At 45.5% G+C, this 14,848-nt stretch overlaps 1 protein-coding gene across 4 annotated transcripts in view; it reads right to left on the reverse strand.

Moving 5' to 3' along the window:
- The window catches only part of METTL24 (methyltransferase like 24), a 48,190-nt gene extending 34,792 nt beyond the window's left edge, over positions 1-13,398 (reverse strand). Inside the window, exon 1 of one of the 4 annotated variants that reach the window (XM_055810106.1) lies at positions 12,980-13,398. In XM_055810106.1, the coding sequence (XP_055666081.1) occupies positions 12,980-13,270 (291 nt within the window). In that variant the 5' untranslated portion in view covers positions 13,271-13,398. Of the gene's footprint in view, positions 1-9,804; positions 10,007-12,796; positions 12,909-12,979 lie in introns of those variants that run through there. The other 3 variants (XM_055810107.1, XM_055810108.1, XM_027796110.2) reach the window with 3 other exon arrangements.
- Between the last annotated feature and the right edge of the window lie 1,450 nt (positions 13,399-14,848).

Consider the following 14,848-nt stretch of genomic DNA (forward strand, 5'->3'; position numbering starts at 1 on the left):
CAAAGTTTTACATTGAAATGAAGAAAACAATTTTCTAACTTCAGTTCTCATTAGAAAAACTTTGAGCCACTGCATGGTAATTGAAACCAAAAGAGTCTTTACCCTTGTAGAGCAAATCAGTTTGAACATGCATAGATAACAACCCCTGGAAAGGCAGCAATCAGCAAGTGTTTCACCTCTGCTATCCTTTTGTTAATATTCATGTTTATTTTCTGCTCCTTTTGCTTCTGATTTCCCATCTGACGGTATGAAATGGAGCCACACACATACAAATTACAGCTCTCACACTCATGGGGGAACTGCTGGCCTAACAGGCAGGCAAGCCACACCAGCAACCTCGATGCAAAACACCAACAACTTCAATGCATTGGGAGGTTCAGTGTTTCATGCACAAAGCCCACACGTAAGCCCATCTCTCCAACTCTACTTTTAGTTTTGTGCCTTTTCTCCCAAACAAATGTATCATAAGAAAAGCATATGCAGAAAAAAAGGATGCTTGGCACTGACTTTAAGTGACAGAATTTATATTTTTCTATGAATAAAGAAATGGCTTTGGAAAAATAAAGAGCTCCTTCCGAAATTAACAGGACATTGCCACCTCTGTAGAGGAATTTAGGTGTCTAATGCTCCACTGAATGCAAATCGAAACCCTGACTTCCATAGGAAATAGCTATTGGGAACCAGCTTACCAGGTTTAAATTAGCTGTTGAGGACACCTGCCACCCCCTCACCCATAAATTCACCAGATCTGGGCTTCAGTGACTACTGTGCATGACCCTGGGTGTAGGTTTGTGACTTAGAGGAAGCATGTGTTTCAGAACACCTGCCAAAATATTAATTTGTAGGCACTTAGAAATTCGGAAAGCATTGCATCTAATTTATTATTTACATAGCATAACTACCAACTCTCACTACCTCTGAGGAATAAATCCACTGCAATCAAAGCAGCTGGGACCTGCAAAGGTAGGAAAGGGCAGCCTTGCACCAGGGAACCCCTCCTTGGACCTTCAAAGATAACCAAAGACTGACAGCTCTGCCACTGGAAATCTCCGCAACATCAGGGAGAAATACACATTTATTGAAAGGAAGATTTATTTTACTCTGCTAAGAGATAAATGGCTTTAAAAACAGTCAAGTGGTATTTCTTTGCTATGGTAATAAAATAAAATAAATAAATTGGGCAGCAGCATTCTAGCACAATCCAGAGGCTGACAGTATGATAATTTATATCTGATGGAGATAAAACCAGGAGCCAGAACAGACTGAAATTTATGGAAGCAAATTCTCGAAACTGCTTTAAGCAATGTAATACTCAATCAGCTGATTTTTTTCCAGTGCCTGCATGCCTTTGCCAACACTCAAGAATAACAGCAAGAAATAGTTACAGCAACTACTGGTCATTGCTTATCAAGTTCAGAATTTAGCTAAACAGAGGCAAGACCACAGTTTCAACCTCTATTCATAACTGCTTTAAACAAAGTACTTTGGTTGATGAAATATGGGAGATGTCATAATCCATACAACTAAAAAAAAAAACCCGAACTATTATCCTCTAGGTTGTCTTCATTGCAATATTCAAATCACAGCATACAACAAACAGAATTCGTCAGTAAATATGCAGCTAGCCAGACAAAACGTGTTTATTTTGTGCAAATTCCAGCACTCTGATTTACAGATATGGATGCCTCTGGCAGCCTGTCCACTGACTTCAGCAGGCTCTGCCTGAGGCTAAGAACTGGGGAAAAAAAAGGTGGTTTAAAGTAAAACTTAATGCTTCCACACAAATAAGAGCACTTCACAATTGTGCAGCTTTCTCTCTCATCCAAACAGAGTGCAAATGTCTAAACAGAAATGATCTGCCACACCTTCCAGCCTACAGGGAGATCTGAAGCACCTTCTGTGCCCAGGGAGCAGGAGAAGGCAGTATTTAAAACTAGGCATCTATAACATCATAAAGCAAGTAGACTTTATTCTTATCCATGGGTAAACCAAAAGGCCGAGTGACTTCTACAGGTAGGTAGATTTCATAGCGTAAAACCTAAGGTAAGACAGAAAAAAGTTACAATAGATAACCTTAGGGGCTTCCATCTCTCCAACCCACCATCAGTTCACTTGATCATACTGGGGTTTATGGGGAGCCAGGAAAGACTTAAAAAGCAAAACTTCACTTTTTTCTTCTTTAATTCCTTATTTCATACAAGCGTTAGTTAATAAAACAAGGTAATGGAGCTCCACAGAATGAAATGTATACTCACTTTAAAAGTCTACAAACATTCTCCCTTTCTTGTTTTAAATACAGTTATGGATTACTGCCCTTAGTCTACAGCTATGTAAAAGTCTTCCAAGGAAAATAAAACAGTGTGTTGGGCAATTAGTTCCCCATGTCTAGAAAGGGAACGAAAGCTGGCTTACAAGTTCTTAGGATTTTAAGTACAAGATGATACATTTATTTTCCAATTTACAGAGAAGAAAATCAAGCTCATTTCAGAGCACATAATTTTGAAATATTTTTTGTTCGAGACAAGTATAGACCCAAGTATCATAAGCCCATGGAGGATTGACTTGGGCAAATACAATCCATCACCTTTAGTTAAGGGCATTTTCTAATGTTTTACTACTAATTCTGAGCATTATAAAGAATATAGCGCTGAATAGCTACATGGTTTGACCCTGAACTCCTGATGTACCCAGAATTCCTACAGATTTCATAATGAATAATAATTGCAAGATCAAACCATTAATCAACACATCTTACTAAGAAGAAACACATCAGCTCAGCAGCAGCCAACTGACACATAATTGCCTCTTGTTTAATTTTCTCAAAAGAGCAAAGGAAAAGGAACAAGATGCCGCTGCTTTGCTCTATTCAGGATGAAACAAAGTTCACTTCATTGGAAGTTTCAGTGCTGCAGAACCACCATAAGGAATGCCCAAAAAGAGACACAGCATCAGTATTAACAAATATTATTGTCCCTTTGGGTTTTTTTCAGGCAGCTCCTACCCTGCAGCATTCAGATCTAGGATAAATCTCAGTCCTCCACTAGTACCATCAACTCTGCAGGGAGCAGGATTTCAGACTGATTCTTATCATTTTCAAGCTTCTAACATGCCATATCAATAGACATTACCATCTCTTCCCACCAGCATTTCAAACACTGTCTCTTTGTGAAATATGAAAGAGGATGCTAAAGAAAGGGCACCGACTTTGAAGCTCCCAGTTAATTATTTGTCTTTGCTAGGAAAGGAATGAGGAAGAGGGCTAGGGAGGGATAGGGCAAAGGAGGGGAGGTTAAATCAGCAACAACAAAACTATAAGATGTTAATGTTCACCGGTTCTAACATAATATTCAGCTGCACACATTTCCCAACCAGGTCCAGCCCCTGGCACATCACTGGTGTTTGCTTCTTGGCTTACTTTTTGTCTAGGTTAATTTTCTCCAGCAGACCATGCTGTCACACACACACAAAAATAAAAAACAGTGATTTGCTACCTCAACTAAACCAACAGCAAGAACACAGAACTATTCTGGCTTGACCTGAAAATCCGGAAACTTCAGAAGCTAACAGCTCACTGAGAAGTCCTCCTGGTCCTATATTCCCAAAGACAAGAGAAGCCCCCACACTGCATGATGGGGAGAGATGGCAGCAGGAAAGACACTCCTCACAAGGGTCCCCCAGATTTGGGATCTGCAAAGCCAAAACAGTTCTGTGGTACCGAGTTTCGAAGAACACTGCAAAGCCATTTTATTCCTATCTGCAGAGCATACAGAGAAGAATTCAGTGAGAAGCAAGATCGCTGTGTATGTGGTAACAGCTGCTGGAACAATTACATTTATCATTGCACAAAGACATAAGGAAAGGTTTATTTATTGTATTTTATACATGTGTCAGGGAGGACATAAATTACAAGGCTACTTTTTAAATGTTGCATAAAATGAAGAAGAAAGCAAAATAACCACCAAGGGGCTCCTCCAGGGCCAGACTCAGGACTTGTGCTCTTCAGGGGGTCAGCAGTCACCCAAGGACACCCCATCCATCCATTCCCTGACGGTGCAGTCACTAAGCACCTCACAGGCAGCGCCCTTCTTGATGGCACCTGAGCCTGATGGCACATTTAGAAACAAGAGTACTGAAAATGGGACAGATGATCAAGCAGGGGAGAACACATGTAACTGAGGATCCAAACTTTTCCACGTAATACTTCATAAACAGCTAGGAATGTTTACGCCATCTCCTACTTAAATTGACCCAGTTGTTGCCGTGCGAGCAAGTTCAAAATCATGGCTTTCATCTGTTACCCAAGGCGTCGGACCATTTGCACACATGGTTTCTATTACCCTTAGAGATTTGCTAACTCAAAACAGGACAGCATGTCACCCTGTCATTTATGTATACAGAAACACTAGCATAAACGACATAACTGTGAGTAATGCATGTTATGAATTCCAGGTATACCACAATCGAAAGAAAAATTAAATTAAACCTGGGTTTTTTCCTCCTTTTACTTGTTTCACTGAACTGAATGCCACTTGATCTTATGCTAAGCACAGAAGGGCTCTGGACAGTGTTTCACCTTACACAAAAGTATCTTGGTGTGTATCTGCTAGCTAAGAAAACACTTCAGTTGATTAAATGACTCACATCCACCGCACACAGCTCTGGAGCACTGAACGGTGGTACAAGACAAACACAGCTCCAAGTTAATAATAGAACAAGTGATAAGAGTGGGCTGCTGCAGATGCCATCAGAGATTAGTGGTGGTTCACACAAACTTTCTCACTTATGTGTTAAGTCTTTTATCTAAGCTGTGCCATCAGTGACAGCCATCACTGCCAGGCTGCAGGAGGAGGATAGCACGGTCTACCACAACCAAACCAAACTGCTTTTGTGAAGACTCCAGGTCCCTCGTTAACACTACCTAAACCTCCAAATTCTACTTCTATTTTGTAAGAGACATGATGCACTTGTCACATGTACAAGTCTGCAAGGCAGCTGTGAAGAGGGTTTTCTTCTTCACCACTGGATTTCAGAACTGCATCCCTGGTCAAGGGCCACTGGAATTTTGCTCTGGGTTCACACCAAAGATCCATCAGTTGCACCCCAGTCTGAACCATGCCCACAGTTCAGTAAAAATAGTATGAGAGAGATGTCTGGCATGTCAGCACCTACCGCGCAGCCTTGGAGCAGAAACACATCTCTGTTAACTGCCTGGCTGGATGGGTAAATGTTGATGTGAACTGACTGAACAAACTGGGATCAAAACCTTACTAGCAACAAAGTTAAATATTTGTCTCACAGGAAGGCAGCTAAAGGTCAGAGATGTAAAAGAAAAACCTAAGGATTTCTGGAATAATTTTACTTGTCCCAGATCTCTCTTTCTGGCCTCTTCTCTCTGCAAAGAAGGAAGTTTTAGAAAAGAATGAAGTAAGCTTGGCCACCTTGACAACTGCTTGAACAAGAAACGCTGCATATTCAGAACTGTCCTCACTTCTATTATTTCTAGTATAAAACAGGAAAGGTGACAAAAGATCATTTTTGGTACTAACTGCACTCACAGTCTTCAAGGTTGTCAACATCTCTGACTCTCAGGGACTTTTGCTCTCTTCCCATGACAAGACTGTGACTTGCTGTACAAGTGACTTTCATACAAGTGCTCACCTCCTCCTTGACAGCTGCTTTTATGCAGAAGACATCCTTCCTCCTCCGAGCACGTACACGGCACGTGGGTCCTGCTCATTCACTGTTAATGAGGTCTGACAACCAGCAATATACCAGGCAACACAATTCAGTGCCCCAAACACAGTGAACTGTGGAGGGGTGAAGAAAGAGGTGAGAGCAGAGGATGTCTTTACTGAACAGCAGTCCCGTTCAACAGTTTGAGCTGAAGACAGCAAATGGGACTGGATCAGTATGGGTTTTTCTGCACCTGCTACCACAGCCGTAAAGGATTCATGTTTAGTTCAAGGCCCGTGGACCACCTAGCCTGGTTCAAAAAAAGACGGGACAACTGTAACAGCCCTCATGGAGCAAGGCATCTGCAGTAGAAATTACCACCTCAGTCCCTGGGTTATGTCTGTCAATAGGAAAGGTTATATACCCTGAAAAACATCTTTTTGTGTGCCAGAGCTACCCAGAAAAAATTGTTCCACTCTTTTTATATGCTGAAAGAAAGCCTTTAGTAGGTATTTGAAAGAAATCTGTATTATTGGATATAATTAAGTCTGCTAAAGCTGTAATGACTTTCTGAAGGATAATATCCCCCAGCTGCTTCTCAAAAATTCATGAAGGAAGAATCTATTACAGGTAATAAAAACTGTGTAAGAATCAAAGTTATTCTGAGTGATCATTTACCTCACAAGCTCACAAGTGACATCACTGTGAGAAAAAACACTACCATCTCCTCTTTATGGTCTACCATAAACACATTTCATCTGCAGTTAAAATACAGTGAAAGCCCAGTATTGCCCTTGTTTGGCTGCTCAGAGAATGGTGCCTCAGCTGTTCCCACTTACAGGCAAAGCTAGCTGGTGCTCCCCAGATTTGGTCGTCTGCTGTTGAAAACTGCTATCAATAGAAGTTTACTCTTTTCTTCCACAGTAACCTCCCTCAGCCTGTGCTATTAGCCTGAATATTTAAACAAAAACCAGCCAAGGGTCTCACAGCTGTTCCCCAGGTACTAATGGCCTGAAGCCGTTAAGTTCCTACCTTGTGCTAATCTTACAAGCTAAGCAACTTTGGGTCGGTTTATATTTGGTAAGAGACCTCCGAGTGGTGGAGGGAAAAAAGCTGTTGAGTAACGTTCCTTCCTCTGGGATCTACTAAGTCATCATAGGACAATTACAGTAGGTTCTGGTCTCTCTAGTGAGATATTAAGCCAGGGCGAGGATTGCTGACAGTCTTCAAAGACCCCATTACCTCTTTTTATTACACTGACATTAGACAATTGCTCAGGCTAAATTCCAGTTTTGCTAATCACATTGTACCTGCCAGACTCCTCCTCTAATTGCAGAGCAGGTAAATGTAGACAGAGGGACCTCAGAAGGTAGACTCTACCTCCCTGCCCTGACGCACAGCTAAGGATACCTAGACCTTCCCTGTGTGGATACCCAAAGTTCACATTTTTCTAGGGAGTCTTCCCACTGCTTATCCAGCTGCAGAGTTAAAAGATTTTCCTAATATCTTGCCTGAAAATTAAGCCATTTACTTCTTGTCCTACTTGCAGTGGACCTAGGGAACAATCAGTCATTATGCCCTTCAAAAAAAATTATTTTTTTTAGTTTGAAGAGTCTTGGCACATTCCTCTCAAAACCTACTTTTCTCTATTCAAAACAAGTACCACTTCTGCCAGGCTTTTCCTGTAGGCCTGCCTTTCTGGACCTCTTAATGACTTTTTCCTCCCACTGAGACTCTCTCCAGTTTGTCTACCTGTTATTAGAGGACGTGCGCAGAAGCTGGCACACTCAAAAGAAAAACCAATATCCAGCTCTTCAGCACTGCTCTCCTCTGCAACAGAATCACAGCCTGCAACTCACATTCAAAGCTAGGACGCTATTCACTCCTTGCCACAGCATTTATACAACAGTGCTGTGCACTGTAAAGCTTGTCGTGTGTCATGCAGGTGAGGTGACTGGCATAAGCTGTGGATTTAAACTCACTAGGAGGTCCCAAAAGCTGCCTTGACCCATGCTGCTGCCCCAGCAGCTCCCTTGGTTTGGCTTGGTCTGGGCAAATCTCCTTTAAACACAGCCTGATGTGACTTCACTGCACAGCGTCCAAACCCCTGTCACGTTAAAACTTTGCTGTAATGTTAAAACATTGCTCCAGGCATACATAAAAAATAAACTGTTATAAAAGTTAAGTCCCAATCCAAAACAGACAAGTTATTACACCAGGGGATATGGAAAGACAAACGGATACATCTGTCTTCAGAATAACCAAGTTTACGCCAAGAATTTTGGCTCCTTGCTCATCAAGAGACAGAGTAGCTTCCTATCCAAGTAGTACCCAAAATTTACCAGGATTTTAAAGATGTGAAGTCAGCTTGAAAACGCTATACATACAATCAGGCAATGAAAACATGATACATTTTTTTTACCAGATTTGTAGAATTAAAAAGGACTCTTTGCGTAAGCCCTACGTATTGCTGACATAAGCATAAGTAGCACTGTCATTTTTAAATTAAAATTCAAATGTAGAATCTAAGTAAAATCTTAGCAATAATTTAATGCTAAATTTTATGAGGTTATTTGGAACCTGCCACGTTATTAACTGCCAAACAATTATTCCACAGACCTTTGAAGATATCACTCCAAAATAATTTGTAGATTTCAATTACATTAAAGATAAGGCTGTGATCAGTCATTACTGAAGAGAAGCAGTAACCTCTTGGAAATAGTTTCTATTTAAAGAAAAACAAAACCTGCAATCCAACAAGCAACAGCAAAAGGCAGTTAGTCTGTATTTTTTAAAGCACCAAAACGCAAATGTATACCAGTGTAAGGAATGCCTACAAAAATATAATCTCACAAGATTTTTCTGTTTTGGGAAATCATACTTCATGTTTCAAAATATGTTATAACTCCAGACAAAACACAAATGGGCCCAGCAGCAAAATCTAACTCCTAGCTTCTAATCACTGAAGGCAAACATTTTTATATCCTTAGAGATGAGATGGAAGAGCATCCAAAATAACACCAGGTTAATTTAGGCAGCACTCCACACCTTTGGACAGCCACAACAACAAAGTCATGTCCAGCTGATACTACAATTTTCAAACTAAGTTTAGTTATTTGCTTGTTTTCCAGCAGGCATGCTTTCCAAAGACACACCTGTGGCTGCAGCCTAGCAGCCTCAAGCATTTCGCCAAGCCTGCCTTCCAGGAGCCCCCCACTGCACAGCCCTGGCTGCACTCCTGCAGACAGCAAGACCCTGAACCTCGGTTTTTAGGAGAGACAGAGTCACAGCATTTGCCACGTCAGCAAGCAGAACTGCAGGAACTTTAAATATCTGCCGGGACTAACATTACCCTTTTTTCTTTCATGCATAACCATGTAAAACTTTTTTTTTTCCTCCTCCATGGAAATAAATCTGTTCAGAAGGCAAAGGACTCCAGCTTTTCTTAACCAGACTCTCAGAGAGGGCTCCTCCCCATTTCAGTGCACGAGAGCCAGCATAACCTTGTTATTGCAATCACTGTGATAAGAATTTGCTGTTATTTCAAATTCCAAATGCAACAATTATTTTTTTTTTTGTACCATCACACCCCGCAATAACATTTCAAAACTCGCCTCATGTCTGCAGCGCTATGCGGGTTCAGACCTCACTAACACCTATTGCAAGAGCAAGTTATACATGGTGGATTTTGTGTGGTTCCAAGTAGCTGGAGTTTTTATCTCCAGCATATGTTACCAGACCAGAGGTTAACAAAACTATGAACATAGTTGGGCATTTTATTAGCAACAACACAGGTTTAAGGGCTCCCACCAAAATACAAACTGGATTACAAACTTCCATTTGCTTTACATTTGCAGCACAACATGTAACATTTCCCATTCTTCAATGACCATCATATGCTCTTAATGCTGAATTTTGTTTATTATTTGTCAGCAAGAGCAGAAGCATCTGCTCTTTGGTAGGCTCCACCAGGAGCAAAACAGCTGGGAGCAACACAGCTCCCAAAAGCACCAGAACAAGCAGCTCCGGCAGCTCCCAGAGCTGTCACATCGCTAAATTACTTTATTCCCCGATGCTTTCAGTTAGCATTTTTCATGCATGCATCTTAAGGCACGAAGAGACACTTCTAACCTTGGTAGTCAAACTCTTCCATCTGCGCTCAGTCTCTCCGCTGAAGGAGATTTACCAGCGGTCAGGAATAGCGCACGACTGCACAGGCAGTTTCCCGCAGATGCAAGGGCTGCTTATGGATGAGCCTCCTCCATCTTTCCCATCCTGTCTGGGTCTTTTTTTCCCCCCTTGTGGTGTTGCTGGTTGGTTGGCTGCAGCTGTGCTTGGGAAATAAATAACTCTGCTTCAGGAAACTTTAAAGTGATTCCAAGTAGGCATCAAATAATTTCCTTGTGCATTTTTTGAATTAGTTTTTTTTTATACTGCCACAAAGTAGGATATTCAATTTGATCTCTGGAAATACTGTGTTCATCAGTCTTTTGCATTAATTCAATGATGTAAGTGTCAGCAGAGTTATAACCACGGTGTAGCACTGGGAAAACTGAGCGAAGTTTGGCCTTACTGATTTTTCATTACTGCCATCATGCTGGCTCACATAACACACTCCAACATCGCCACCATAATCAGCAGTAGGGAAAAAAAAAAAACCCTTATCTGAAAACCTCTGCAGGCTTCAGAAATGGACTGACAATGGTTTATGGACAGATGGAAGACACTGAAAACATACAAAACCCACAGCAAAAAGCAATCCCAACCTGGTACAGCACAGAAGACCTGCACAAGGAGCCTGTCCCTCTCCCCCAAGCAGCATTTACACACATCAGCACATCACACTGGCAGCTGTTGCATGCTGCTGCCTTTCTCCAGAGCTGCCGGTAGAAGCCACAGACCGCCAACTTAAGCAGCCTTTTCTGAGAGAGGCATCCATCCTGTCTTAAAGCAGTCTACAGTGAAATACAATGTTACCTGACAAAAAAAAAAAAATAAAAAAAAAATAAAAAAAAAAATCACCCATTCCTTTTTTTTTAGCTATTGTGTATGATCACCACTTCCAAAAATGGCAGTACTCAGACCACTTCCACTTTATTTTCCCATCACTTCCCCCCCTACATTTTTATTTAACAACTCTATTTCAAAACCAGTAATTCCCAGAATTTTAGTCCCACTATCACCAAAGCCTTATCTTAACTTTAAGTAGATTTTTCTTAGCCTGATGCAACACACTCAAGTCAAATAGCTGAACGCGGAAGACGCTCGATGGTCTCAAACTTAACCTGGCAAATCCAACCTGTAATATATTTACTAATTGTTTTTCACTTGGCTTAATTAGCGGGATTTAAATGAGATCTCAGCAACAACGTGCCCAACTCCACAGACCACAGCAGCGATGTTTCACACTCCCCCTGGAGATGCACAAAACATACTGTGGGCTTTCCAGAGCCTCTAGCTCTCCGACAACACAAGGCACTGCCAGTTCTCCAGTGTGACAAGCAGCCTCTCCTGATCCTACTTCTCTGCCAGGATTTCCTCAAAAATCGTTAAATAAATTACGGTATGCTTTATTTTTGCCTCCTGTTTTTTGATGCCATGCTTAGCACATGTTTTCAAGAAACTATCTGAATCCACATGGGCACAATATTTTTCCCTGTGAATGCTGAAATTCTTCCATAATTACAATCTATTAAAAGCTGGGCTTTAGGAGAATAGCAAGTAACACGACATTGACAACAAGGATCACAAAAACTGACGCTGCAAGATCTAGATGCCTCAATGTGGTATCAATACCACAGCACATGAGGATGCCAGTCACTATCCTGAAGAAACAGGTGACAATCTTGTCCTCATCACTGCAGCAGTGGTGAAGGAAGTAAGGGATTATCTCACTCCTCCTTCTAAACCTTTCAGGAAACAAGGGGCAGAAAACAGCATTTTTATTTTTCCATCACAACCCCCCATGGAAGATGTGGCGAATCTAAAATTCAAACTATACAGAAGTTCATTGTTCATCTCTTTTTTAAATAAAAAATAAATTACTGGAGGCGCACAGGCAAAGAAAAGCAAGCAAATTTGCAAATGAGACCCCATGATCACAGGACATCTTCTCAGATGGTGGTCTGGATGTTAGTAAGGTCTCTTTATCATGGGAGTCTGAGCAAACCCGGATAAAGCTTCAGTTTAAGGACAGGGGAAAGTTTAGCCATTCCACAGATAACTGTTTTTATTCTTGTCAAGGCAAATATCACAATTAGTTATTCACTTTGACCAGGAAGGCAGTCCTATCTCTAGCAAAATCCCATTTGCTCCTCTTCATGTCATTCCAGCTTCTTTACATATCTGCACATCTCCGCACAGACCACTACTACTGCACCCTGACAGTGGGACCTCAAAATCGGTGCCAAGCTACTCTTTCCTGGCCTTCAAAAGCTGGCTCTTCTCCCTCTGGAAGACTGCAAAGAAAACTCCACAAAAGAAACACATGAATCTGTACGTGATTCCTGAGGGAGTGGCATCTGTCAAAACCACAGCCGGCATGGAGCTTGCTGAAGAAAGCAGCATCCCACGACTGGTCACACGTGGCGATAACTGGGGGGAGAAGTTAGTACTGACGCTCCTCACTCTTGCTGGACTCCAGCTGCTAATGATGGTCCTCACGTCTCCAGAAGGCTTTACAATCATTACCAGGACGGAACCTCATTACAGGTCCATCTACTGACTCATTAACTAACTCATTAATTCTCCTGCAGACCATGTCTTACAAACATTTCTTGACAGCTTTCGTCGAATAAAATGGCATTTGGATGCCAACAGTGCCAAGGGTTGAGGACTTTTCCCAAGCTTGCTCCTGTTGGGGCGCTTCAGCCTGCTGAGGCAGCATGGTGACAGCGGGTCAAGGTCACCTGTCCAGACTGAGGTGTCTGACCTGGTTCGCCCCCACCCCAGCACACTCCACGCCTCCCCTCCCGCTGCTGGGCAGCATCGCTCGAAAAATCTCTTGACCACAAAAGGCCTTCCCTGGAAGCCGCCATCACCCCACCTCACCTCACCTCAGCTCACACCACCCTCCCGCCACCTCCCCTACCAGCGACACCTCGGCACGGGGACGCGGCCGCACCTGCGAAGCGGGGCTCCTACGGTGGGATGTTCTCCGGCGGCCACAGAGCGCAGCCCCGAGCGGGCCGCCACTGGGACCCCAGGAGCCCGCCCGCCCCCAGCTCCGCCTCAGGGGAGAGGGTCCGCCGCGGCTCCGCGCCGCTCACGACACGGGCGCCTCCCGCCCCGCCCCAGCCCGCCCTACCTTCCTGCGGCGGCCGCCCGGGGGCTGCAGGGGGCAGCAGCCGGGCGCGGCGCTCCCCCGCCGGCCGCTCCGCACGTAGGTGACCCGCCGCCTGCCCGCCGCCGCCGCGCCCGGGTGCTGCTCCGTGCCGCGGGCCGGGGGGGGCGCCCGCCCCGCCGCCGCTGGCGCCCGGGGCTTCTCCTCCGGGCACCAGGAGCGCCTCATGCCCAGCTGCAGGCAGAGGAAGAGCACGGCCGACAGCAGGCAGAGGCGGAAGGCCGGGCCCCGCCAGAGCGGCCGCTCCTTGGGCATGGCGGCGGGGGCTCGCCCTGCCCGGCGCTGCCGCCCCCCCGCCCCGCCGCAGGGCTCATGCCGCCGGCGGGCCGGGCCCCGCGGCCGCCGCCGAAAGTTGGGAGACCCCGCCCCGAGCGGGGCCGGCCGGGGAGGGGCCGGGACGCCCCGGCCCCTGCCCCGGCCCCGGCCCCGGCCCCGGCCCCTGCCCCGGCCCCGGCCCCGGCCCCGGCCCCGGCCCCGGCCCGGCGGGGGCTGCGGGGCGCCGGGGCTGGGCCGGTGCCCGGGCGGAGCGCGGGGCTGCCGTGGGTGGGTGCCCGGCCGCGGGCCCTGCTGGCGTTGGGCGCTGTAATGCCACGAGGTAGTGGCGGTTTAGTGGGGGCTTGGGTGTTGCTCGTACCGAAGTAGAACAAAGTAAAGGGCAGCCCGGCCCTGCACCTAAGGACTTCGCTTCTTGGAAGGTTAGAGCTGGCCGTGAAGGATGAAGGACACCCCTGGACAGCCAAGATAGCACCAGTTTCAAAGATGTGTCTTTGAAACCCTCCCGGTATCACCTGGCGTTACAGATAAGTAGCTCCAGGCTGACTCCAGGGGTAGCTACATCAATAGACAAGCAGCACGAATGCCTCAAAATGGAGTTGCCTTGCAGGGTGTTACTACAGTCGGTAACCGGCAGCGGGGCTGTTAGCGATTAGTCTAATGCTGTTGGGCCTGGACATTTGAAGGGTATGAGCACCCTGTGTGAACTGCATTGGGGTGCCTCGGTTTGGCTGGGATACCTCCTGCACACAAATAACTTTTTTAAGTCTACGCTCTGCATCCCAGCCTCTGGGCACAGGCCAGCTGTGAGTTTCCATGATGCTTCTTTGGTTTCACCCGTGAAGGAAAGGCTCTGGGTGAGCTGAGCAGGGCCGAGAGGCAGCGCGGAGGACGGGTGTCCCCCTCGCCTCTGCAGAATAACGTGGGGCTTTTTGTCCCGCAACAGGAATACGCTGCACAGAAGTACAAAGTACATGGGGCAGCTTTGGTCTTAAGCCACAACGCTAAACCATCGCTGAGTGACAAGCAGATAGCAGTGGTTGGTGGGATTTTCTGAAGCAGGAACCACAGTGGGGAGATGTGTCAGTGGCAGGAGGCAAGCTCTGCAGGGACAGGGAGGAGGGCAACGGCAGCTGGTTTGCAGCACGTGCAGCTTGTGAGTAATAAATTTGTTCTCAGGTGGGATGTGCAGGACACGGATGCACAGCTACTTGCCTTATCTTTGCTGAGTGGGGGAGAGAGGTTGTGACCCTTGTCCCCTGCGTGCAGTACTGTGCTTCCAGCGCTCCCGCCTTGTCTGCTGGCAAGGGACACATTCTCTGCTGAGCTCCTTCTTCCTCCTTTCCGATGTCCTCTCTGGGGCAGCAGCCTGCACTGCTCCTCTCTAACTTGTCCTGTCTGTTCACTGCCTGGGGCAGAGCTGGAGCTGGCTCCTGCTGGGGGAGCAGGTCAGAGAGGAGTGCTGGGAGAAGCAGAGCCTGGCAGCAGCCAAGCAACCAGAGCTGCTGGCAGCAGGACAGAGGAGCTGCAGGCAGGAAGATAAGGGAGGGAGCAGTGATC

This window comes from Falco peregrinus, chromosome 7 (genome assembly GCF_023634155.1).
Source record: "Falco peregrinus isolate bFalPer1 chromosome 7, bFalPer1.pri, whole genome shotgun sequence".
NCBI lineage: Eukaryota > Metazoa > Chordata > Aves > Falconiformes > Falconidae > Falco > Falco peregrinus.